Source organism: Hemiscyllium ocellatum, chromosome 1 (genome assembly GCF_020745735.1).
Source record: "Hemiscyllium ocellatum isolate sHemOce1 chromosome 1, sHemOce1.pat.X.cur, whole genome shotgun sequence".
NCBI lineage: Eukaryota > Metazoa > Chordata > Chondrichthyes > Orectolobiformes > Hemiscylliidae > Hemiscyllium > Hemiscyllium ocellatum.
This window is the reverse complement of record NC_083401.1, coordinates 15310736-15338415: the sequence shown is the minus strand read 5'-3', so window position 1 is coordinate 15338415 and position 27680 is coordinate 15310736. Positions and strand designations below refer to the sequence as shown.

At 42.3% G+C, this 27680-nt stretch overlaps 1 protein-coding gene across 1 annotated transcript in view; it reads left to right on the top strand.

Annotated features, from left to right (window-relative positions):
* pcgf1 (polycomb group ring finger 1) overlaps positions 1-26250 on the top strand; it is a 46286-nt gene extending 20036 nt beyond the window's left edge. The window contains exons 5-9 of the mRNA XM_060828159.1: positions 3640-3745; positions 10862-10901; positions 16768-16857; positions 16940-17020; positions 25258-26250. Coding sequence (XP_060684142.1) covers positions 3640-3745; positions 10862-10901; positions 16768-16857; positions 16940-17020; positions 25258-25308 — 368 coding nt within the window. The 3' untranslated portion in view covers positions 25309-26250. The remainder of the gene's footprint in view (positions 1-3639; positions 3746-10861; positions 10902-16767; positions 16858-16939; positions 17021-25257) is intronic.
* Positions 26251-27680: the final 1430 nt, after the last annotated feature.

The window sequence follows — 27680 nt, the reverse complement described above, 5'->3', positions numbered from 1 at the left end:
TCTCTCCCTTGAGGACACCATTAATTCTGTAGTTTTGTGGTCACCGGTACTGATATTAGATTTTTTAAAATCCTATTGAGTAGTAAACAAGTTTGAATTCCCAGCTACCATGAAGGGGTTTGAACTTGCATCTTCAGATCATTTTTAAAAATTAGATTAGATTCCCTACAGTGTGAAAACAGGCCCTTCGGCCCAACAAGTCCACACTGACCCTCCGAAGAGCAATTCCACCCAGACGCATTTCCCTCTGACTAATGCACCTAACACTACGGGCAATTTGGCATGGCCAATTCACCTGACCTGCACAGCTTTGTACTATAGGAGGAAACCAGAGCACCTGGAGGAAACCCACATCGACACAGCGAGAATGTGCAAACTCAACACACACTCACCCAAAGCTGGAATCGAACCTGGGACCCTGGTGCTGTGAGGCAGCAATGCTAACCACTGAGCCACCATGTCGCCCTTTGTTTAAGTCTCTAGGTTACTGATCCTTTAATGTGACCACTGTGATACTGTTTCCCCATTATTTCTCTCCAGGAGCCACATCTAGTATTTCTTTAGTACAGACAGAGACTTTGTCAAAGAGTTAGTATCTGTAGCTGTCAGCTCAGGGCAGATGCCAGTTGAAGTTGTCAGCCCTCCAGAATTGTCCTGAAGTTCCCAGGAATTGAGGATTCCTGAAACATGGCTGCAGACGATGACAAAAAGAAAAATCAGTAGGGATGGCTTAAAATTAGGCTTTAGTTTCTTTTGAGCAATTCTGTTTATTTATTCTTTTGAGATAACTTAATTTAAAAAACTGTTTGGCGGATTGACGTTGGCAGATAATGTAATAGCACCCTCTAAGAATATGCCCAACCAGAATTGGAAACTGTAGGTAAGGACTTCATTGTGGTTTGGCTGAAGCTTCACCAACCCAAACAGTGGGAAAATCCTATTGACACAATCTGTAGCATTAGCCTTCACGTTGAGAAAGAGGCTCCAGGGAGAGAATAGCAGCAGTGGTTGCAGTGTGAAACTTGCTACCATGTGGAACTGTTGAGCTGAGTAGCAAGGATGCATGTGAAGGAGTGTACTGATAGGGTGGGAGAGGCCTCATGTGAAGAATAAGGCCAGCACAAAGCTGTTGGTCTGAATGGCCTGTTTATTTGGAGTGCATTTTACGTAACTGTGGGTACAGTTGAAGCTGCTAGCACTTGCTGGGCTAGAGGAATATTGGCAGGAATAGGGCCAAAGATATTCACAATTGGCTGACCAACTGAGGCTGCTGGTAAAGTGGCATGGGGAAATGCTCAGGGTTGTGGACATGTGACCAGGAAACAAGACTGAGGCAGTGATTGCACCTTTTTTAATATTGAAGGGAGGTGCTGACTGACAAAAAACAACAATATTTGTCTTAAAAGAAATGCAAGGAACTTAGTTGTTTAAGGACAGTCACACTTGCTTCCAGTTCAGGACTGGAAGAAAGATGGAAGATTATCTGAAATAACTCTGAGGCTGGTATCCCATCACCAAGTCTCCCTTTATTTACGCATGAACTGTCCTTACATCCGTTTGAGAATCTGGTATAAGAATGTCAATATCTCTGACACTCAACCTTTTTTATATGTCAGTCAGTGGTCCCTGAATTGGAACAGATTAACAGCCACAGATAAGGAATTCTTATTCTGAGAGATCCAGCTGGCTGACCTCATTACAATCACTCCAGTGTCGGGTGCCATACAGTAGAGAGGAGAAAGGGTTAAGTATTAAGACTTTATGCACAAGTTGCAGTTGTTGGTGTCTGAGGACTTGTAAAGTGCAGGTGGGTATTGCCACTTCTGTTTGGACCGATATCTACAGACTTTATCACAGATCCTCCCACCAGGTTTGTTGGCCTCTGTCTGTCCACTTCCCATCTCTACAGTATATTTTTAGTGCCTTACCTCTTATTTTTCAAATTAAAATTTATAAAAAAAAAAGCTAACTTCTGGAAGTGTGTAGCACTCAACTAGCGAATGCAATTGAAAAGCCCTGTGTTATTTTGGCTGGAGACCCTTCAGTTTCACGTTAAGTTTTTCCATGTGGGATGTCTACCCTTTTTACTATGTGCAGTCTGTCGGACTTGCTGGGTGATTTCAGTTAACTTTTTTTAAAACCCATAATATTGAATATAATTAGGTACCAAAGAGCAAGTTGAGGCTCAGGGTATTTTAGTAACTCTGTCCCAAGCATTCAAAACGTTTATAAAAAAAACTTACCAATGGCTTTGAGAATTCGTAAGGCTCTGAGGGATTGGTGTATATCTGTTATCCACAGAATGACATGAAAGAGCAGTAGATGTGATTTATATGGACTTCAGTAAGGTGTTCAACAAGGTTCCCCATGGGAGACTGATTAGCAAGGTTAGATCTCATGGAATACAGGGAGAACTAGCCATTTGGATACAGAACTGGCTCAAAGGTAGAAGACAGAGGGTGGTGGTGGAGGATTGTATTTCAGACTGGAGGCCTGTGACCAGTGGAGTGCCACAAGGATCGATGCTGGGCCCTCTACTTTTTGTCATTTACGTAAATAGTTTGGATGTGAGCATAAGGGGTACAGTTAGTAAGTTTGCAGATGACACCAAAATTGGAGATGTAGTGGACAGCAAAGAGGGTTACCTCAGATTACAACAGGATCTGGGTCAGATGGGCCAATGGGCTGAGAAGTGGCAGATGGAGTTTAATTCAGATAAATACGAGGTGCTGCATTTTGGGAAAGCAAATCTTAGCAGGACTTATACACTGAATGGTAAAGTCCTGGCGAGTGTTGCTGAACAAAGAGACCTTGGAGTGCAGGTTCATAGCTTCTTGAAAGTAGAGTCGCAGGTAGATAGGATAGTGAAGAAGGCGTTTGGTATGCTTTCCTTTATTGGTCAGAGTATTGAATACAGGAGTTAGGAGGTCATGTTGCTGCTGTACAGGACATTGATTAGGCCACTGTTGGAATATTGCTTGCAATTCTGGTCTCTTTCCTATCGGAAAGATGTTGTGAAACTTGAAAGGGCTCAGAAAAGATTTACAAGGATATTGCCAGGGTTGGAGGATTTGAGCTACAAGGAGAGGCTGAACAGGCTGGGGCTATTTTCCCTGTAGCGTCGGAGGCTGAGGGGTGACCTTATAGAGGTTTACAAAATTATGAGGGGCATGGATAGGATAAATAAATAAATAAAGTCTTTTTCCCTGGGGTTGGGGAGTCCAGAACTAGAGGGTATAAGTTTAGAGTGAGAGCGGACGATATAAAAGAGACCTAAGGGGCAACTTTTTCACACAGAGGGTGGTATGTGTATGGAATGAGCTGCCAGAGGAAGTGGTGGAGGCTGGTACAAGTTGCAACATTTAAGAGGCATTTGGATGGATATATGAATAGGAAGGGTTTGGAGGGATATGGGCTGGGTGCTGGCAGGTGGGACTAGATTGGCTTGGGATATCTGGTCGGTGTGGGCAGGTTGGACTGAAGGGTCTGTTTCCATGCTGTACATCTCTATGACTCGTAATGTATGGCACAGTAACAGGTCATTTAGAACGAGCCAGTCTGCATGCGGGTTTGTGCGTGCGTAATCAGTACCTGCTGGTGTCTGTAATTTTATGTAAATTTTTTTCTCCGTCTTGTCAGCTATGTCACCGGACCTGACCAGTTCTCCTTACACAACTTTCGATCACTCCAAAGCCCACTACTACAGATACGATGAGCAGGTTTCACTCTGCTTGGAGAGACACGGGTGAGTTTATTTTTGAAGAATTCCCTGCTAATAGATCCCATTTTTTTTAAACTGTGTCAACTCCTAGCTGTACTTAAAATAATCTGGAAGGAATGCCTTGGGAGTCGGTTAAAAGGTGGTATTGGATGGTGAACAGTTTTAAATGTGCAAAAGCGCAGGAGTAGGCCATTTGGCCCCTTGAGCTTACTCTGCCATTCATTATGGCTGATGATCCAACTCAGTTGTTTTTCCTACTTTTCCCTATATAATTTAATCTCTTTTGCTCAATGAGCTATATCCAATTCCTCCTTGAAATTATACAATAGAGTTCATAGATGTCTAAAGCACACAAAAGGGCCCTTTTGGCCCATCAAATTCGCACCAGTCAAAAATAACCACCTAACTATTCTAATTTCATTTTCAATATTCCGGCCTTGACTAGTTTCTGTGGTAGTGAATTTTCCAGGCTGAAGAAATTTCTCCTCCTCAGTCGTGAATGATTTACCTGTATCCTCTTGACTGTGACCCCTGGTTCTGGATTGACCCATCCTGACACACCCACCTGTTAGGGATCGATCTAATGTTCTGTCACCAATCCCAGAAACTGCCAAATACTTTAGGAAAATATGTCTAAAAGGCAGTTGGGCCTTGATTGAGGCAAACAACCATAGGATCAGAATGCCTCTGCCAAGACCTGCTCCTCCCTGGGCTGTGCTGAGGTGCCACATTTATCAGGTGGTGGGTGTGAAAGATTCCATGGCACCACCTCAAAGAAGAGCAGAGAAAGTTTCTATCCTGTGCAATGTTTATCCTTTTATCAGCATCAGAAAAACACCATCTGGTCATTATCATATTGCTGCTTTTGGGAGCTTGCTGTATACAAACTACCTGCCTCATTTCCGACACTACAAAAATGACTAAACTTCAGAAGTACTTAATTAGTTGTACATAGAAGTGCAGATCTTTTCTATTCTGTTCCTGTTCTATTAATAGGGTGGGGTGGGTATCTGCATCTCACTTATCTATGGGCTTTCAGTTTTAAACATCTGCCCTGAATGCTGGATAGACACCAGGTGACAAGCTTCTATTCAGTTTCTAGATCTTACGCAGTGATGTTCAAAAATATCAATTCATCAGTGCTGTAAATATTCAACAGCTTGGTCAGTCTCTGTGAGCAAGACGCCTTGTAGTTTCAGTTACAATGCATTTGCAAAGTAGATGGATTTCATGACAAGAATTTCCATTCTTCCAAGTTAAAGATCATTGGTTTCCATGCCAAATTTTACCGATCCCATTCTCTCTTATTAAGAATTCCCCTCCTAGAAATAAGGCACAGGGGTAGGGTCACTCATTGTCAATACTTTCAGAGAAGCTATCCAGTGGCCCAGTGTGCATTGCACCAGTCATGTCTATGCTTGATTGTATACAGGGCTGGTAGTTTCTAATAATCTTGTCCACATTGTTTTGAGTGATCCAAACCAAAATTTGAATGATATCATGTATCTCTTTGGCATCGCGACTACCACTCAATCCTACTCGCCACCCCCAATCCCCACCACTGGCTAGCAGCGTTCTTGCACACTATGTGGTCATTTGGTTGAACTAACAAAGTTACTGGCCCCAGGTGGAATGACAACTCAGGGTAAATATTAGCCAGTAAAGCAATCAGGGTGTACATGCTTCTCTTCTAATTGATTAAATAATGTTTGTTCAATGTTGTTCTTAGTCCCATGCCTTGCTCGTCCTGGAAATGCTGTGGAATGTAAAGGTTTGTTGATTTAACATGCTTCCTCGACTTCAGAGGGTTTTTCTGATTCAGGCTGGTGTATGGACTGTCCTGCTTCATCTTCAGTTGAGGTGGCAGTGAAAAGAAAGCTTACATTCACACAACACTTCACCACAACTCATTATTATCTGTGAGTGTAGCAAGTGCAGGAATGTTCTTTGTCAACATTATTTTGCACAGCAAAATCTCCTAAAGGACAAAAGGAGCAGGTAGCTCCAAGCTTGTGATCATAATTTCTTATATCTTAATTAACTTGCCATAAATTTTTGTCTGATTACAGGTCTATGAAATGTCCATCTGTGAAAATCACTGAAACACTAGTGATGTTTCACCCTTAGCACATCTGAAAGTTTTTTTTGTTCTGTTTACATGGACATCACCTGCACTGTCACATCTGATTTGCTTGTGTATCCCATGCACTGGTATTTCTGACCTGAGCAAAACTGTTGCCTGCATTGATTTTAATTATTGCACGAAGCACTTGTGGATTGTTACCTTGACAGCAGAGAAGGGATCAAGGGAAGAGAGAGAAGGGTGAGCTGGCTTTGTACAAAGCAGAAGGCAGGGAGCATGTTCAATCAATACACAAAGGGGAAAAATGAAAAATTCCTATCGAGCGGCTTGTCTGAGTCCAGATTCATCACTCAATCTGGTGAATTTGCAGCAGCTGGAAGGCACTGGGGTCGATACTAATTTTAAAGCAATTAGTTTGGATGTGTTGCTATCAGCAAAGCTTGAGCACAAAGCTGTTGAAAACTCTGATAAATAGTTTACCAGCAGTGTTTAAGGAGACTGGGTCTCTTTCTGCCTGTCAATAACTTCAAATGTGCTTTCTTTTTTGTTTTTGGAGGGGAACAAAAGTGATCCCAGCGAATGTCCTTTTAAAGAATAAAACAAAAGAACAAAGTACTGGTTTTCCATTTATAGAAGGCGTAGAGGTTAAAACAGCCTTCTCTTCCTGTTCCCTGTACCCCCTGCCCTCACCCAAGTTTCAGTCAAATGTCAGGCCACATCAACTTCCGTTCAGCATGACCATTTTGTTTCAATGTATTACTGATTCGCTCGGCAACAAGAGGTTTAGAGAATAAACAGTGAGAACTCAGAATGAGATTGAAGAACAACAGACATGGTGCCGAAAAATGGATAGAGAGAGCACAAGAATGGGACAGGAGAAGCATGAGATTGGGAGCAGAGATGAGGAGACTCTAGAAGTGAAATGGATAAGAAGCCGCAGAAGGAAATATGGGGTTTGGTTGAGGGTGAGATGTATGTTCAGGGTGGCAGCTGATGATGTGAGATAGGAATTGGGTGGAGCAGTTGTGTGTGGGGTAACATCAAGCCAAGAGTTGAAGGGAATGGGGAGGAGGAAGGGGAGTTTGAGAGAGGAAGAGCAGCTTTGGAAGCAGGAAAGGGAACGTGATATTGGAAAGCCCAAAATAGAAAGAGAACTGGACCAAGTGAGCATGCATGCAGTGTGCCCATCAGCTCATTCCCATTTGCACTTTAGATTTTTCACGTAATCGGTAATCTTCATTTCCAGCCCTTTTTTATGTTAGGGTGAATATAAATTATGTGAAGTGCGGTACAAGATTTGGATTGAAATTTGCTGCCTAATACACCATAAAATATAAAAGCAGATGTAGGCTTGTCAGCCCATTGTATCCCCTCCATCTTCAGTGTGGTTTATAGTGAATCTGATTATCTCCAAATCCCCTTCCTTGTTTTCTCCCCATAACCCTGATTCTCATACTGATTTAAGAAATCTTTTATCTCCACCTTTTTAGTGTGCTTGCTCAACCTTGATAGCCCGCTGCAGCAAAACGTTCTTTTTGGCTACTCTCTCAGAAAAGAAATTCTTCCTCATCTTTGTCTTAAATGGGCAAATCCTGACTCTGGGATTATCCCCTCTGGTCCTTGACTCTCCCACAAGTTGAAGCAACCTCTCTGCAATATTTTGTCAAGTTCCTAAGATCCTTGTGTCTCAAAAGGTCTCTTCTCAATTTTCTAAGCTTAAATAGCTTAGGTTGAGAGGTGACTTAATAGAGACATACAAGACAACCAGAGGGTTAGATAGGGTAGACAGGGAGAGCCTTTTTCCAAGTATAGTGACGGAGAGCATGAGGGGTCATAGCTTTAAATTGAGGGGTGATAGATATAGGACAGATGTCTGAGGTAGTTTCTTTACTCAGAGTAGCAAAGGTATGGAATGCTTTGCCTGTAGATTCGCCACCTTTAAGTACATTTCAGTCATCATTGGACAATCATATGGAAGTATATGGAATAGTGTAGGTTAGATGGGCTTCAGGTTAGCATGACAGGTCGGTGCAACATCGAGGACCGAAGGGCCTGTACTGCGCTGTAATGTTCTATGTTCTATATTAAATAAGTATAGGCCCAACCTATTTAACCTCTCTTATTCAGACAGTCCCTACATACCCAGGATCAACCTAGTGAACTTTTTCTAAACTGCCTCCAACCTTTCCTAAGATCTTGTTGGAGATAGGGTGATGCGTGTTCTTTTATCCTGAAAATAATTCCTTTTTAAAGAAAAATACTTGCATTTATATAGCTCCTTTCACAACATCAGGGTATCCCAAAACACTTCACAATCAATGACATGCTTTTGAAATGTAATTAATTTTCTAATATGGACCGCACAGCAGGTAATTTACCCACACAGAGCAATAAATTAATAACCAAGTTGGATTTTGGAAGGCATTTCAGGGAATTCTAGTCTTTTTAGTTGCTAAATGTGCAGACACAAATGGCCAAATAGCTACCTCCTGCGTTATATCAGTTCCACGCAGAGAGTGGTGTGTTTATGAAATAAGCTGCCAGAGGAATTGGTGGAGGCTGGTACGATTACAACATTTAAAAGGCATCTGGATAATTATATGAATAGGAAGGGTTTAGAGGGATATGAGGTCAGGTGCTGACAAATTGAATTAGATTAGGTTAGGATTTCTGTTCGACATGGAAGAATTGGACCAACGGGTGTGTTTCCGTGCTGTGCATCTTTGTGACTCTAACTCCGTGGTTTGATTCAAATGCTTGTATTTTCCAGTAATATAGGTGGTACAGCACCTTTGGCTGATTATATATTTCCCATCTCACCCTGAGGCTGATGTTTTGGAAAGAAGGAGCCAGTTTTTCTTTGTCAGAAATCCTTCTTCAGTGGGAAACTGAAATCTGGATTTTCACAAAGGAGAACCTTTTTAATTGATGTGGCTGCTGGCTTTCTGTCCAAGGCACAGTTGAAAGCAGCAGCTTTCACCCAAAGAGCCGCTGATGATGTCAGTTGTCCTGAGGAGAATGAGCTATTACAGGAGTTACAAGTCTGGCAGCCATGAGGATGGTGGAAGGGAAGTCCTCTAGTGTTAACCTCGAATACCAAATTTATTGAACCCAATTTTGTAACTTGGAATTTGACTCTTGCTAGCTGGTTTTCTCATCAGTTAAAGGGCAGTACGGTGGCTCAGTGGTTAGCACTGCTGCCTCACAGCACCAGCATCCTGGGTTCAATTCCATCCTCAGGTGATTGTGTAGAGTTTGCACATTCTCCCTGTGTCTGTGTGGATTTCCTCTGGATGCTCTGGTTTCTTCCCACAGTCCAAAGATGTGCAAGTTTGGCGGATTAGCCTTGCTAAATTGCCCATAGTGTTCAGGGATGTGTAGATGGGTTAGCCATAGGAAACGCAGGGTTGCAGAGAAACGGTGAGGATGGTGAGAGTCAGGGTGGAATGCTCTTCAGAGAGTTGGTGTGGGCTAAATAGCCATTTTCCACACTGTAGGGATTCTATAACATGATTATAAAGACTACCACATTCACAAGCTGCAGCCAGAAAGAAACAATGATTCCTGTGACATCTTTCATGACTTTGACATCTCAAGCACTTCATAGTTAATGTACTCAGCAAGACCCTGCTATCAGCTATATGATAATCAAAATCATTTAATTGTGGATATTATTTGAGTGATAAATATCAGCAAGGAAAAAACTGGCTTTGCTTTTGTAGGTAATTATGCCACAGGACTTTGTTAATTTTCCCTTGATAAGTAAAAGAGGCCTCCATTCACACACCAGCCTCCGCAAAGACTACTCTACCACAGTGCTAAAGTTGTCAGCCTTGGCTCATTGGCAGCTTCAGTTTAATGGTAGTCAGAAGGTCAAGCTTTATGTTCTTTTTCGAATGTTGACGTGTAAATGTGCCCCTTAATTCCATCCAGGTGCAGACAAAAGCTCAGATTCTAAGGGATTGATAAGCAGAGAAGTGAGGGAATAGCTCAGTACCAAATTTCATTAGAGATATTGAGTTAACACTTCCACCAAAATAATGAGAATTGATGCTGGTTGTTTTTATTCATGAAACTGGGTTAACCTTGTTGGAACTCAGGCAGCTTGATGTAAATCTGCTTATTATTCAGCTATTGCACATGGGATAAAATGTTTCGCATAATAATAAAAAACAATTAGAGAGTCACCATGGTCTGATTGATCAGCCGCATTGAGTTTATTGGGAGTGCATTAAGAAAATAATTCAGTTTGTAACCATTATTGCTGCAAGTTTAAGAGGTGAACTTCATTTGAATTTTATATTTTATTTCCCTGTTCCCATGACGATTGTAGCCTGTGTGTGATGTTGCTTGCTTTTTTTGTGTGTTTTTCTCTTCAATTTTTTTTCTATTCTCGTCTCTTGAAATATCACCTATTAATTGGATATGACCTGCCCTTTGTGTAGGTAACTTTGCTCAATTGCCTATCTGTCACATTTAGACTTTTCGCCCAGCAGCACGGACTCTGTGAAGATTGTGTCTAAGCCAAACTCAACCTAGTCTGTAACCAGTCCTCCTTCAGTTCAGGAGGCTGCCTAGTCTATTGGTGGTGGCATTGGGAACTCTTGATCTGATTAGATTAGATTACTTACAGTGTGGAAACAGGCCCTTCGGCCCAACAAGTCCACACCGACCCGCCGAAGCGCAACCCACCCATACCCCTACATTTACCCCCTACCTAACACTACGGGCAATTTAGCATGGCCAATTCACTGCTTTGTAAACCAACTGAGTTGGTTAGCTTTAAATTGTGATGTAATGGAGCACTCTGCAACTAGAGCCTACTTGCCTTCACAAATTCACATACTTGCCCCATGTGTGCACCAGCATTGACATGTTTGGCCTGGGATATTCTGATTCAACCGACTCAGGCCCAGACATACTGTGGTACTTAAGTCAGGTGCCCAGTATGTTCAGATTCATAAATATTATGGGGGCTTTTGTTTTTACTGAGTTTTGTTCCTTGGAGATGATGCGACCTGTATTACAGACTTGTGTTTTTCTATTTTGTCATGCAGCTCCTCCCTGGGTAAAGAGAAAGGGAAACTCGTGTTGCAGGTAAGATATGAAGTTGGACCATGTAGCAGTTGGTGACCAACATTTACTTTGCATCTGACACTCACCCAGCAGTAGATCTAAATTTCTAAAGTCGCACATTCATGTCCCTGTTATCTTATCTCTCCCTTTCTCTGTAGCCTCCTTGAGTCTTACAATCCTCAGGCTGCTGCATTCCTTCAGTTCTAGTCTCTTGACCACTTCCAATTTCATCACTTCACCACATTGGCTATATCCCTAGCTATCTGAGACCTAAACCTCTTGACCTATCTCTCTTCCATTACCATGCTCCATGAAACTTGCTTAGTTGACTAAACTTTGAAGCACATAAACTAATTTCACTTAAAATTGGACACTGACCCACATTATCAGTCTGACTCCTGTGAAAGACTGTGGGGCTGATTTTTCAAGCACTTATGGTACAATATACAGGTCGTTCTGCTATAACGCGACAGCTGTGTTCCTCCACAACCTCGTGCTGTGGAACATTGTGCTATGGAAAGCTGCTATAGAAGATCGAGCTGTTGCAGGTCGCTAAGAGAAAATCACTATACCCGTTCAGTAGAAAGTTTGCGGTATCCAAATAGCATCCACGATTAGTCAGTTAAATCATACCCAGTTTGTGCTGATGAAATGCACATTATAGCAGAATGTCCTGATCGATGTAAATTGTTGTAGGTTGGTAGCAGTAGCCTTACCAAGTGCAACGATGTTGCAGGTTACGTTACTTGTACTTGTAACTTTTCAGGTCAGCACGCGTTAGGCATATTTTGAGGAGAAAGTGAGGACTGCAGATGCTGGAGATCAGAGCTGAAAATGTGTTGCTGGAAAAGCGCAGCAGGTCAGGCAGCACCTAAGGAACAGGAGATTCGACGTTTCGGGCATAAGCCCTTCTTCAGGAATGAGGCCAATTCTGCCCAACAGCATTCATCCTTGGACAGCGAGCTGCATTTCTGTGCAGACCTATGGAATGTGTGGTTAACAGCATTTCATTGTACCAATCATGACAACAAATGTACATGCAATCTCCCTGGTATTGCTGTCAGCCCACCAAAGTTCAGATAAGTGAAGGAGAAATGAACAATAACTTTGTCCTCAGTGAGGGTAATGGCTGTTTGATGTTGATGAGGTTTCTGATCAACCCCTTTCTTACTGGGATATGGACAATAATTGAGACTTGGCCGGGATTACCCCTCTTTAATTGTCCTGAGAAAGTTGTGGCAGACCTAGGATGTTGTGTTGATATTAATTGACCTTCCAGCCAAGGTGAGTGCTTGACCTGTCTCAGACAGCATTGTGACTTTGGCCTTAGTAAGGCTTGATCAGGGAGCAGGCGGAAGTTCCCTTCCTTGAAATCACTGGCAAACCAGTCAGGAATTTTTCCAAGAATCCAGCTGAATTATTGAATTCATAGTGGGATGTGTTATCTGAACTTCTGCATTTTGAGTCTAGAAGTCAAAACCACAACCTACAGCCTTGAAAGTCATTTTCTTCAGTTGGATGGGAGGGTAGGGACAAGATCATTAACCAGGTGGTTAATGAACTTTGTAAGGAGTCCTATGTGCATTATGTACTAGCAGAATACTCTGAAGTCATTCTGCTTACGTGCTCCTCTGACACAATTCCCAGATGCGGAAGACGTTTTATTCTGTGTGTGTGTGTCTGTTCTAATAGCCAGACCCTCTGTAAATCCAAAACATATTTAACATGAAGTAGTTACAAAGCCTGCAGTTAATGCAAGGGCTCAAGGGTCACGAATCATTTCACATCACTACACTGCAGCAGATGGGGTCTATTGATTTTTTTTTTCATCCTGTGTTCTCAGATCATTGAAGTAGAATTCAATTATTCCCACTCTTGTCAGAAAGCAGTCTATGTACCCCTCCTCCCTTCCCCAGTGGACACATGCATAGAGTAAATAACATTGGAGTTGTTAAATCATGCAGTGTGATGTCAGGTGGATTTTAGACACACCTGCTCCCCCTCATTGGCGAATATTGTTGCTGTACAACTTTCATTTCAAAACTTTTTTTTCCCCTTAAAATCTGGAAACGGGTGAGATGTTTTTAAGGTATAAATTGATGTCTGTGTATTGCAAGCATTTTGTTTTAACTTTTAAGACTCTGCTCTTTTTCAAACGTCCCTCTCCTCATGTTCAGCTCTAAGTTGTGAACCACAACTCAGTGAGTAGCACTCACACTTGCCATCGGAAACTCATTATTCCATGCTCTGTTCTGGGAATTTGAGCACCAGAATCCAGGCTGACACGGTCAGTGCTCAAAGCACTGCTCTCAGATGAAGCATTAAACCATCCATATATTCTCAAATGGAGACAGAAGATCCTTGGGCTCCACTGCCAATATCTTTCCCTAACCAAATCATCTGGACATTGTCATCGTACCGTCTCTGAGAGCTTGTTCTACATGAAATGGCTGCTACACTTTCCTATTTTACAACACAGTTAGATTTCAGCGATTGAGGACTCTGGGTCTCTACCTGGAACGTGGAAAGTTGGGGAATCTGATTTATTGAAACTCAGAATGTTGAGGGGCCTGGATGCAGTTGACACAAGGATGTTTCCAATAGTAGGAGAGATTAGGAGCCAAGGGCACGGCCTCAGAATGAAAGGACGACACTTTAGAAGTGAGATGAGAAGGAATTTCTTCAGCTGGAGGGTGGTGAATCTGTGGAACCCCTCGTCACCGAGGACTGTGGAGGCTGAGTCACTGAGTGTGTTCAACACAAAGGTTTTTAATTAGTAAGGAGATTTAAGGGTTAAGGGAGAGAAGACAGGAGAATGGCCTTGAGAAACAATTTAGAGTGTGATGCTGGAATAGAACAGCAGGTCAGGCAGCGGCAGCATCCGAGGTGCCATAGAATCAACGTTTCGGGCATAAGCCCTTCATCAAGAATGAGGCTTGTGGGTTGTGGTACTGGTTTGGCCGCTAACCGCGTTTGACCTCTTTTCATTTCAAACTCCTGCCAAAACCCCATCCATGTGGAGACTTTGTGCTGACCTGCTACCCGCCCTCGACCTCTTCATTTCAAACTGCTGGCAAACCGTTACCACCCAGTGCCTGGAGGAGGAATGCCTCATATTTCAACTTGGGACTCTGCAATCACACGGAATAAATGTGGATTTCAACAGCTTCCTCCTCCCTCTTTTTTTCTAACCATCTTTCCCCTCCCCCCCCACATTATCCCAGTCCCAAATCTCCAATTTGGCAACGCCCTCCAGACCCATCCATCACTGCCCCCTCTGACCTATCACATCCTCCCTCACCTTCATCCACCTATCTCTCTTTCCCAGCTACCACCTCCTCCCAACTCCTCTTCTCTCCCCCCACGCCCCCCCCCACCATTTGTCTCTCAGCCCCGACCCACAAGCCTCATCCTGCTCCTCGGATGCTGCCTGACCTGCTGTGCTTTTCCAGCACCCCATACTCTACTCTGATCTCCAGCATCTGGGGTCCTCACTTTTTCTCCCTGAGAAACAATTTAGTAATGATCATTTTGGAGCAGATTCTATGGGCGAATGATCTAACTTTGGGCAGCACAGTGGTTAGCACTGCTGCCTCACAGCACCTGAGACCCGGGTTCAATTCCCGACTCAGGTGACTGAGTGTGTGGAGTTTGCACGTTCTCCCCGTGTCTGCGTGGGTTTCCTCCGGTTTCCTCCCACAGTCCAAAGATGTGCGGGTCAGGTGAATTGGCCATGCTAAATTGCCCGTAGTGTTAGGTAAGGGGTAAATGTAGGGGTATGGGTGGGTTGCGTTTCGGCGGGTCAGTGTGGACTTGTTGGGCCGAAGGGCCTGTTTCCACACTGTAAGTAATCTAATCTAATCTAATCTAATTCTGATCCTACATCTTGTAGTATAAATGCAAGTCTTTACTTCTTTACAACACATTTGACATTTTCTTGTGCTTTCCTACAATCTCTCGTTGATGCTCTTGTGTCCATGTGCTCTCCTGCATATACCCTGTCCTCCTTGTTCCCACACATGTGCTCCCATAGGCACTCTTGCACCTGCTCCACCACTCACCATCTCATGCTGTTGTGTATCCAATTTACTCAAATCACATCCTTCAGTACTGCTACAATTCTGTTTGGCCTTGTAATCTCCCTGAAACGTATATACGTTTTGTCCCCATATCCTTTTTAAAACAAAAGCAATTATGGGTTTTGTGATTGATCGATTGGTTTCAGAAGGATTGGGTGGGTGTGATCGAGTGGATGCAAGGATGGTGGCTGGGAGTACAGGAAGAAACCAGCCAAATGTATTCTTGGAGGAGGAAGTGGAGTCGTCGTAATGTCACTGAACTAGTAATCCAAAGCTCATGTACTGTGGTCATGGGTTCAAATCCCACCATTGGGGCTGGTAGATATTTAAATTGAATTAATAAAACTGGAATATAAATGTTAATTTCATGGCTATCATTACTGAAAATTGTCTTTTTTTAAAAAAAACATCTGATTGACATGTCCTTTGTGTTGATTGGGGAGATATCTACAGCCCTTACCTGGTCTGGAGCCATTGTCTGTCCAAATTCAAAGTACTGTGACTCTTAACTGCCCTCTGAAATAGCCAACTAACCCTCTCTGCTTGAGATCAATGACAAATGCTGACCCTACCAGTAATGTCTGCACCCCATTAAACAGTGAAGAAATAATGTTAGCAGGATATAGTATGAAGAATACAATTTGGAGAAATTTCAGAAGGACAGCAATGTTCGCACCACCAAAGTGGAAGAAAATGCAAAGGAAACACATTCTAATATGAAGAGAATCACTTGATGTATAATTTGCAAAAGTACAATATTCAATCCAGAAGCATGACATTAAAAGTTCCAGTGGAGATTATTTTTTTTTTTGTCCAGAATATGTTCACCTTTTTGTTTCTCTCTGGTGATGGCCTGTCCAAGTACTGTTTCTTAATCTCGCTGCAGTACCTCACCCAAACACAGGTTTGGATGATGCTCATGTTGGCTGGACCTGAGATCATTGAGGATAAACCACAGCTCATCTCAATTCAGTTTTGTCCCATTACAAGAAGAGTATGTGTATGTGCGTGTGTGTATATATAGAGGAGTGGAGATTATTGCTGCATAATAATCAGAGCAAGAGCCTCCACTTTTGTATTCTCAAAATTGTGGGACTTGAGTGTGAGCAGGATTAAGCACTCGGGGTGGGACATGGTCCTCCAGATTCCACGTGGGGCATATGATTGGACGGCATTTATGTCCAGACTCCAGCCTGTCACTTGTTTTCTAACAGTACTGAAAACTGCCACACATTTCATAGTTAACTCAAAGCGCACCTGCGTGCAAGTGATTTACATATTGTGCTGCTGTTGTGTTGGAAGTCCAGTTTGTTTCATAGAGGCAGATGATATTATGCTATTTGGTATACGTGGCAATGGAATATTATAAGGAGCTTTTGCAATGATGTGATGCCACTGTAAAATAAACTCTCTTCTGCAGAGATCAAGGATGTCTATGAAAATCTATCTGGAAATTTCCTGGGTGCTCACCTGTTTGTGCTGATAGTGCGTAGTTTGGGATTCAGAACAAGGTCAATAGCCAGGTTCACTCTGTGCCAGAGCCGCCACCATCTCGGGAAGAAGATCATGGCTTAATAATTTATTAGACCTTGCATTTTTTTCCCTCCCTTACCTTTAATCAATGGATACCAAGTCCAGTTGGAGCAGTGGTCTGTCAGCCATGTGACTAAACCGGAGGCCCACTGGGGACTATATGGCTTTGTGTTTTTGATTCCTTGATGGATCCTTTGTTTATAGTTCTTTCTGTCCAGGGGATGGTGAGAACAAAGCTACACTACTAAAATACTTTCTCTTTTTAACACTTGCAGCAAAAGTACGTCCGATGTTCAGTCCGAGCAGAGATCAGGCACTTGAGGAGAGTTCTGTGCCATAGAATTAATGTGATCGATCAGCAACAGGTAAGTTTTATGGAGGGTTAGCAAGGAATTCATTTGTTTCTTCACAAGATTTGCAATAATATAACTGACTTTCTTTCTGCAGGTGCAAATATTGTTTGACAATGAGCCTTTGCCAGAGCACATGACTATGAAGCAGCTCTGGCTCTTGAGATGGTACGGCAAGGTGAGTGATTAGTATGCAAGTAGTTAGGAGAAAATGAGTTGAAGAGTGGTGCTGGAAAAACATCAGGCAGCATCCAAGGAGCAGGAGAATCGACCTTTCTGGCATAAGCCCTTCATCAGGAATGAGGCTTGTGGGCCAAGGAGGCTGAGAGATAAATGGGAGGGTTTGGGGTTGGGAGTGCGATGTGGGGGTGAAAGTGGTAGGTTAGAGAGGAGGGTGAAGCATTTCCCATCCCCACACCTTATCCCAGTCCCAACCTTCCATCTCTGCACTGCTTCTTGAACAGTCCTACCTGACCATCTTTCTTCCCAGCTATCCACTCCACCCTCCTCTCTGACCTATCGCTTCCCCTTGCCCCACCCCCACCCATTTATCTCTCAGCCCCCTTGGCCCACAACCTCATTCCTGATGAAGAGCTTGTGCCCGAAACAACTAATCTCCCGCTCCTTGAATGTTGCAAGATCGGCTGTGCTTTTCAAGTGCCATGTTCTTCAGTGTATGCAAGTAGCTGCTTGATTACTGTGCTCAAGGGAGAAAGAAAGAGAAGATGCCAGATAAAGGAGAGCCTTGTCTGGACTATAAACACTATGGTGTCATCTAGTTACTAACTTTTACCAGTAGCAACAATTTCCCTTTTATTTACTCTACTAAAACTAATTTTTTTAAGTATTTGGAACATGCCTTTAAATCTGCACCATACCCATAGAACATATAGAACATAGAAGGATACAGCGCAGTACAGGCCCTTCGGCCCTCGATGTTGCGCCGACCGAATCCTACCTAACCTATACTAGCCCAATAACTTCCAAATGCCTATCCAATGCCCGCTTAAATGACCATAAAGAAGGAGAGTTCACCACTGATACGGGCAGGGCATTCCATGAACTCACAACCCGCTGTGTGAAGAATCTACCCCTTACATCTGTCCTATACCTACCACCCCTTAATTTAAAGCTATGTCCCCTAGTAACACCTGACTCCATTAGCGGTAAAAGGTTCTTAGTATCTACCCTATCTAAACCCCTAATCATCTAAACCCCTCTGCTTTGGAGACAACAGTCCCCAAGTTTCTAAAATGTGCTGCTGTTCTCTTACCTGAAGCATTTTCTTTTTACCACTCTACCAATTTTTGTGTCAGCCATGACCTTCTGAAGAACACATCTGCACCGATGCCCAGATCATCAATGTACACAACAAACAGCAGTAACTCCAGCACTGAACGCTGTAGAACCCTGATGGAAACTGACTTCCAAACTGAGAAACAAAGAATTACCTTCATCCTCTGCTCCGTGCCTCTAAGGAATTTGGATCTAATGTGCCACTTTCTTTCTTTCTTGACCAATATGTTGTGAGGGACCAATCAAAAGCCTGGTCAAAGGCCACCAAATGAATTACCCTCATAACACTCAAGATTGATCAAATATTTTGAGGGGGTAAAGTTGTCAAACATTACTTTCCCTTAACAAATTTATGCTAATTGATCATTCTCTCTCTCCAAGTGCAGGTATATTATATTCCTCAGAATTCTTTTTAATTACTTCCTGATCATTGGGGTTAAACTGACTGACTGGCCTGTAATTTTCTGGTCTTTCTCCCCTGTTTTTTCAATAATGGGGCAATGTTAGCAATCCTCTGGAAATTCATCTGTGGCCAGAAAGGATTTGTAATTTAGTGCAAGAGCAACTAATATTTCATCCAGGCCTGATAATGTATCTCGCTCTGTACCTGCATCAACCTTTAATATTGTAACGATCGATGAAAAGTATTAATTGAGGACCCTACTCTCACCTTTCAGATCCACACAGTTTATTCTTATCATCCCTAATGAGCCCTACTCTTTCCTCATATATTTTAAACAATTAAGAATATATTTTAAAGTGCTTTAGGTTTTCCTTTATTCGAATTACTAATACTTTCTCATACAATCTCTTTGCTTCTTTAATTTCTCTTTTTGTTTTTATTTTTCCTGTGCTTTTCATCTTGCTTTAAGACTCTATCATATTGAGCTCTCTGGGCAATTAGGGAGGAGCAATAAATGCTGACCCAACCTTTTGGAGCGGCACAGTAGCTCAGTGGTTAGCACTGCTCCCTCACAGTGCCAGGGACCTGGATTCGATTCCAGCCTGGGGCAACTGTCTGTGTGGAGTTTGCACATTCTCCCCGTGTCTGTGTGGGTTTTCTCCGGGTGCTCCGGTTTCCTCCCACACTCCAAAGATGTGCAGGTTAGGTGAATTGACCATGAGAAATTGCCCGTAGTGTTAGGTGCATTAGTCAGGGATGAACATAGGGGAATTGGTCTGGGTGGATTGCTCTTCGGAGGGTCGGTGTGGACTTGTTGGACTGAAGGGCCTGTTTCCACAATGAAGGTAATCTAATCTAATCTAAATTAACCTAGTCCCATTTGCCAGCATTTGGCCCATATCCCTCTAAACCCTTCCTATTCAGATAACCATCCAGAAACCTTTTAAATGTTGTAATTATACCTTCCTCCAACATCTCAATTGCTGCCTTATTATTCTTTGTACTTTTCTGAAATTTCATTACACATTTGGTTTTCTATCTCTCTGATTTGCTTGTGGGGGTGGGGAGTGGCTATAATCCTTTTGTCTTTTTTATAGTTTTTTTTGCCCATACTGTCCAATTTAATGATCATTTCCTCCTAACTGCTAAAATTGATTCCTCAATCATTACTGTGACTCCAACCACTCTTGTATCTACAGCTTTATTTCATCTGAATACCCTGTAACCAAAGAATGTTGAGTTACCAATCCTGCTCATTTTTATCAGCCAAGTTTTGATTATACCTACAATATTACACTCTCGTGCCCTCGGCTCATCTGCCTTATTCCTTGGACAACTTCCTTTTAAGATATATTCCACTTAGCCATGGTATTATCACTGAATTGTTACCCAGGGACCTAGGTAATGTCCTGGGGACACCAGTTCAAATCCCGCCACAGCAGATGGTGAAATTTGAATTCAATAAAAATCTGGATTTAAGAGTCTAATGATGACCATAAATTCATTGTCGATTGTTGGGGGAAAGCCCATCTGGTTCATTAATGTCCTTAAGGGAAGGCAGTTCCCATCCTTACCTGGTCTGCTCTACATGTGACTTCAAACCCACAGCAATGTGGTTGACTCAACTGCCCTCTGGGATGGGCAATGAATGCTGGTCTAGCCAGGGATGTCATCATTCCATGAATGAATTTTTAAAAAAACTACAGGCTAGTTAACTAAACATCTGTTACTGTGAAAATGTTAAGAGTATTATAAAGATCTAAAAGCAGAGCATTTAGAAATACATAATATGATCACGCAGAGTCACCATAGTTTCATGAAGGGGAAATGCCTGACAAATTTGTTAGAATTATTTCAGATGAGACACAGTGGATATAATATATTTGCATTTTCAGAAGGCATTAGATACCAAATATTAGACTATGTAATAAGATAAGATCACATGTTGTTGAAAGTTGTATGATCGAACGAACAGGATTGGCTAACTACCAGAACACAAGCAGTTGGAATAAGGGGGAGTTTTCAGGATGGCAACTATTGGTGTGTCACAGGGATCACTTCTAGGGCCACAAGTATTTGCAACATATATTAATGACTTGGGTTAAGTGAATGTACAAGAATCAAGATTGCAATGACCTAAAAATAGGTAGGAGAGCAAGTGGGGAATATGACAGATTCTGTCAAGGGAGAGAGAAAGGTTAGATGAGTGTGAAAAACTTGACAGGTGGAATATAATGTGGGGAAATGTGAGGTTCTGCCCTTTAGCAGAAAGAATAGAGATGAGTATTATTTACATAGAGAGAGAGAGACTGCAGAATAGGGATTTGGAAGTTCCTGTGCATGAATCACAAAAAGCTAGCTTCAATTTCAGTGGAAAATAAGGAAGGCAAATGGAATGATGGCCTGTATTTCAAAGGGGATGAGTATAAAAAGTAGAGAACTTTGGCTAACGTGCAGGGCATGAGTCAGATCACAGCCAGGATTCTGTGAACTGTTTTGGTTTCTTATCTAAGGAAGGATGTAGTGATATTGGAGGCAGTCCAGAGAAAGTTCTTTAGACTGGGATTTTTTTTTTGAGTGTTTGAGTAAAGTGGGCCTGTATTTGTTGGAACAGAGAAAAATGAGAGGTGACAATGCTGAAACATACAAGATTCTTGGGATTGACAGGTTAGATACAGAATGGTTGTTTCCCCTTCTGGGAGAGTCTCAGGGCAAAAGGCATAATCCCTGAATAAAGGGTCACTCATTTAAATGAAGATGTGGAGGAATTTCTTCTGAGGGGAGCAGATTTGTGGAATTCTTAACCACAGAGAGGGCTATCGAGGCTGGGTCATTAAAAATCTGTCCATCTCAGCCTTGATTATACCTTAACTCTTAATTCCCTTACTGATTATGGAGAAAAAGCAGGAAGGCAGAGTTGAGGATTATCATATCAACCATGATCTCATTAGCACAGCAGCCCCAGTCACTGGCCTGTTTTTGCTTTTACATCTTAGTGTTAAGACAAGAGCAATTAATGCGTCACTCAATGGGTAGTGCAGTTGAATTTATTTGCACTTTGTAGGGCTCAAGTATGGGGGAATATGAGGAATGTACCTTTTGGGATGGTTTGCACCTAAATTGTACTGAGGCTGGTGTTCAAGCAAGCTGTGTAGTAAGGGACCTAGATGGAGTTTTAAGCCAAGTAATATGCACAAAGGATCAAAATCCTCTAAGTGGGGTTTAACCAGGGTTTTGTATAGCTGCAGCATAACTTGTGTGCCAGTCGAGACCAGGCAAGAGAAAAAGATATTATGGGAGATGACAGACTGTGACATAAATGAATAGTGTACACATTGAAGAATAAATAAGAGCTTTGACAAAGGGTCAGTTAAACTCAAAACGTCAGCTCTTTTCTCTCCTTACAGATGCTGCCAGACTTGCTGAGATTTTCCAGCATTTTCTCTTTTTTGGGTTTCAGATTCCAGCATCCGCAGTAATTTGCTGTTATTGAAGAATAAATCAACAGACCAAGTAGACTTAGTGTTGATTTGTTAATTAATGGTTTTTGGATGTTTGAGAGGAATGGTCCAAGTTCAGGAAATGTAGCTGTGAAAAGGTTTGTGTAGCAATGATACATGATAAAAGCAATAAGTTGTGGAAGTGGAGCACAGTTTCCCCCAACAGTTTCACTAGGATTGCGTATAAGGGAGGGAATATTAGAAGCTTGTCAGAAAGGTATGGCAAATAAATATTGACCATAATGATGACCAGATAAACTTTATGGGGTGTTGAAGATCTCCTTCTTCTTCTCCTTGAAGAAATGGCATGGTATCTTTTGTATCCACCTAAGAGACTACACAGCCCCTCAGTGTACCATGAAATCTGAAAGATGGCTATTGTGACAGTGCAGCATTCCCTCGATTCTGCACAGAATGCAGTTTGGATTTTATCTCAATTTAATGGTATGAGTCATGAACTCACAATCTTCCAAACTGACACATTTACCTTCCTATCTGTAACGTTGTGGAATTTGCCAGCTGGTTTGCAATTGTAAGAGAAATCTCAGCGGTGGTGATCAATGCCAAGGCTAAAAGCTAGTGTTCTAGTGTAAATGAATGTGAAAGGTCAAGAGGGAAAGTTCTAAAGTGTGGGGCACGAAGGTTGAAGTCTACACTTCATCTTCGTTCTGTCATGACGACCCAATTTTGGAAACTGTTTATGGCGTATGTTGAGAAGCTTGGGTAGTGACATTGATGAATAGCTTTAGGAGTTGGATTTTCTGTTATTTTGTATTGCTTGCATCGAGGCAGAGTTTTTGGACTAATGTAAGTTCTGTAAATGCAGTTTCTCTAGGGCTTGAGGGGAAGGGGTGTAAATGTTCCATTTGTGACTGGCATCGTGTTGCAAAAGGAGACTCTCACCAGTGACTGTAACTCGCTGTAGCTGCTTCCCATCCATTTCAGTGAGAACTGAACTCCTCAGTTTCTGTAGTGGCTCATGCGGCTCTTTTTTTTAAATAACCTAGTCTCATCATGCTTTTATAGTTTTTCAACAATATTTTGCATTATGTTGTTCCTTTAACAAAGCTAAATGGCCAGGCATTTCACAATAGCATTGTGAAACAGAAATTGGTACTGACCTACTGAGAATGATACTGTCCTGGTCTGTAAGCGTGGATTTTTGAGCCCAAATCTTGGATGTGGCATTACTGCCCTGTTTGTACTAGCACCCATCATCATGACGTGTTTGAGAGGCTCATGATGAGGCATTTTAAGACCCTGCTGCCCCCCACCCCTCACCGGACACACTGCAGTTCGTATATTGTCCTAACCGCTCAATAGATGATGCCATTTCCACCACCCTCCATCTGACTCTCACCCACCTGGAGAAGAGGGGCACCTACATCAGACTTCTGTTCATAGACTTCAGTTCTGCATTTAACACTATCATTCCTCAACACCAGATTGGAAAGCGGAGTCTGCAGGGCCTAAATACCTCCTTTGTATTTGGATTCTGGACTTCCTGTCTGGGATACCTCAGTCAGTCCAGATTGGGAACAGATTGGATTGTAAGACAACGAATAGTGAGGGCAGCTGATAAGATCATTGGGGGGTCTCTCTTCCCTCCATTACTGACATTTACACCACACGCCGCACCCGAAAGCCTAAGAGCATTGTGGAAGACCCCACACACCCCTCACTCAAACTTTTCTCCCTCCTGCCATCTGGCAGAAGGTACCGGAGCGTTTGGTGTCTCTCACGACCAGACAATGCAGCAGTTTTTTCCCCAAGACATCAGGCACCTTTAACCTAGTATGATCAGACTTTATTCCATCTGAAACTCTTTGCACAACTTTGAATTGCTGCTAGATCAATGTTTTATTAATTCATTCTTTCATTACACAACTGTGCCTGCTGACTTCGTGTTTTGCACTTATGCACTTTGTCGCCCTGTGTATGATTATGTACCCTCAGTCCTGGAGGAACGCTGTCTCATTTTTGCTGTATCAGTTGTATATGGGAGAAATGACAAATAAAAGCCACTCTCGAGTCTTGACTTGACTTGACTCTTGAATGCCAGGTCGGCATTCTACTTCCTGTGCTATGGCTGCCAGAGGAAAACTGGATCAAAAGATATAGTCTGGCATCCTTTGAATAGTAGTCCTAGGGTCAATAACTTTGGTAGGAAGTCTGGGAGGAGGTGGCTTTTAAAAGTTATGACACTATTTAAACATTGCTCATCAAAGAATTTGGTGATTCACCTGCATGGATTGTCACATTCAGTGTTCAGCTGCGCAAGCAATCAGGCATGTTAGCTGTGGCTTTAATGTATGAGTAAGGGTCTTGCTATAATTATATAGGACTTTGAGACTACATCTGGGTTATTATGTACAGTCTTGGTCATCTTGTTAAAGGAAGGATATATTAGTCTCCAAGATGCAATAAAGGTGCACTAGGCTGATGCCTGGAATCAAAGTTGTCTGATTCTGGGCCTTTACATTCTTGAGTTCAGAAAAAATGAAAACCACCTTGAGTGAACCAAAATTCTCAATAGGCTTGACAGAGTAGAAGAATCATAGAATCCCTACCGTATGGAAGCAGGCCATTTGATCCATCGAGTCCACACCAACCCCCTGAAGAGCATCCTGCATGCACCAAAGCCCCTATCCCTGTACACCCACCTTTTCCCATGGCTAATTCACCTAACCTTGCACGTAGTAACTCAGGTTCTGAAGAAGAATCACTAGTCTTGGAACATTAACCATTCCCCTCCACAGATGTTGTCAGACCTGCTGAATTTCTCCAACATTCTCTGTTTTTGTTTGTAGAAGCTAAGTCTGTTTCCTTGGCTGGAGGATCTAAGACTGGGGTATAACCTCAGGATAAGAACTGAACTCTGGAAACACTACTTCATTCACTTCGAAAGTTTAGAATTCTTGACTTAGATTCTCCAATTGTTGGGTGCATTAAATAGTGAGTGCTGGATTTTTGGACATTGAAACATAAGGAATATGGGAATGGGCAGTAAAGTGGAGTAGAACATCTCATTGAATAATGGAACATGTTTAAGGGTTCTTATGGGTTAGAATCCTAGAGGTGTACGGCACAGGAAAAGGCCCTTTGCCCATTGAGTCTGCGCCAGTTAAAAACAAACACCAAATCTAGACCATTCTTGCTTCTATTTCCTTTATGTAATGGTGAGAATTTAACTTCACTTCCTACTTTTTCCTTCAGCCTACACCAATGGTCCTTCAGTACAGTGTGAAGGAGAAGCGAGGAAGGTGAAAGCAGAGGCAGACAAACAACTCTTCCAGTGCATCAAAATGTGCTGTCACTGTTTTTAGGAAAAAAAAACTGATATGCTGAGCAAGCCTGGACTCTGGAAAACATTTAATTCCTACCTAAATTCCTGTGGTCTGTGCATCTCCACTTACCAAATCGACTGTGTCCAGCCAGCTTGGATCTGCTTTGTAAATTTAAGGCGAGCCCTGTATCTGTAGCCTGGTGGCAATTTGTGAAAGAGCCAGTACTCCACCACCGTTGCCATCCATTCGCCCTCACTGGTCATTGAGTTCTCTCCAATTGGGGCAGGGACAATTGGCTGGCCTCCTGCAAAAAGAAGATATTCAAGACAAATGTGTTTTCAGCATACTCTGCTTCTGACACATACTTCAGCTAAACCTCGTGCCTCGATCCAACCTTATGGCAGCAGCCTGCAAGCTGACAGTCATCCAACAAATGTACAATGGGACCTTATCTGCTGTATGTGGCTCAGTCCAGAACAAAGAAAGGCAGCTAGTGGTGACTGCCAATCGTACAGGTTGGATAGTTTGTATACTTATTTATTTCCTCTTTTTTTGAATGGGCTATCTAGTGTTAAAAAATCTTTCAGTGAAATTTGCACTAACAGAATGGCTTTTTTAGATAACGCATTATGAACTGATAACCGTATTCTTAAGTCCCAAGCAAGTATTGAGTTCTACAGCATTCTGTTTAAGGGGGGAGAATTTTACACATGATTTAAAACCCCTGTGACTGATACCAGTGGAATATGAAATCTATTTCTTTTCCTCCTGTGGTTAATTTTTGTAGTGTTGTAACATCCTTAATTGTTCCACTTTACCAGATATTCCTTTTTTTCCCAAAAGAAATTCAAGAATGTGTGCTTTTGCAACTTCTGTAAAGGTTTGTTCTGTATTGTTGGATTATTTCAAGTATTGAGTACCTCTATGTAAATTTCAAATGTAAAAATGATATCAAGCTTGGAGTCTAAGCAAATGAAATTTTGTATTTTATTTCTCCCTGACCCCCCCACCCCTAAACAGGTTGTGCTATTTATTCCTCAAACTCCATTCAGGATGGACATAGTGGGTACCCTTGTGGGCACATTTTCATGGGTGTGCCTGAGCAATGAATGTTGGCACAGGTGCTGAACATTTGGTTCAACAAATTGATTGAACCAGAGTAGGTAGAGGGAGGCACTGGGAAAAACCAAGCAGGCCAGGCACTATCGGAGCAGTAGTTGACACTTCAGGTAAGACTCTTCAGCAGTTGATTCAACCAGCCAGGACACAGCGACTAGTAATGGAGTACATGCACTAATCTAAAAAGACTGGCCTTCATACCACTGAATGAATGAATGATTTTATTGTCACGTGCCTTTTAGGGTTAGGTGGAGGAAATAAATTCAGTAAAATACGGTGAAAGGCTTTTCCAATGTCACCATGTTGAATAATTTAAGAGCAAGGAAAAGAAAATAGAAAGATATAGCTTAGAGTTCATCAATTCTGAACCAGCTCATTACTATCAACAACACCTGTACCATCATCCTTCCCAACGCCTCACCACTGCCATAGCCAGTCACAACCAATGACAAAGTCACTGGGCTGGCATCCTTGATGCCCATTCCCAGGGCATGTCCCATGTTTACACTGGGTCTGTGCTGGGCCCACTCTTCTCTGTGCTGGGATTTTGCTGCTGATTTCCTGAGCTCAGGACAAGAGGGTAAGTAAAGAAAAATAAAAGGGAAAAAAAAAGCAAGAGAAGGTGGGAGTGAAAAAAGGAAGGAAAATTGGTCAAATTGGATGAGTGCTGGCTCAGGTGTCCAACTTAGGTGGCACTAATGCTAGTGCTGGGAAGAGTTGGAATTCATGGGGTCATTTTATTTCCCCACCGTCGACAGCAGTGGTTCAAAATCATAGCTTACCTGCAAGGGTTGTTAGGAATGGGCAAATAAATGCTGTCTCACGACCCAAGACTGAACTTTTATAAAAAGGAAATTCATGTAATTCTTTGTTTAATTTTAAGCAGTAACCTCTGTGATTTCTGTATGAAACTTATGACAAGTCATTAGCAATTTGTTTTGTGCTTCCTGACCTGAATAGAGATATTCCTGGATATACCTTGCCTATTGCAGTGTAAGTGGGCATGCATCCCCTTTCCTCCCACTATGATTTCCCAGAAATGTTTGCAGAAGAACTCATCTGTGCTATTGTGAAATGTTCTGAAGCACTGAGGTGAAGTGAATGTGATAGCCCTTGATATCAAGGCTGCTTTTGACAGATTATGACATCAAGGAGCCCTAACAAACTCTCTCTTCTGGTTAGTCATACCTTGGCTGAGACCAGTATCTGAGGACCTCCTGCAGAAATGTCCTA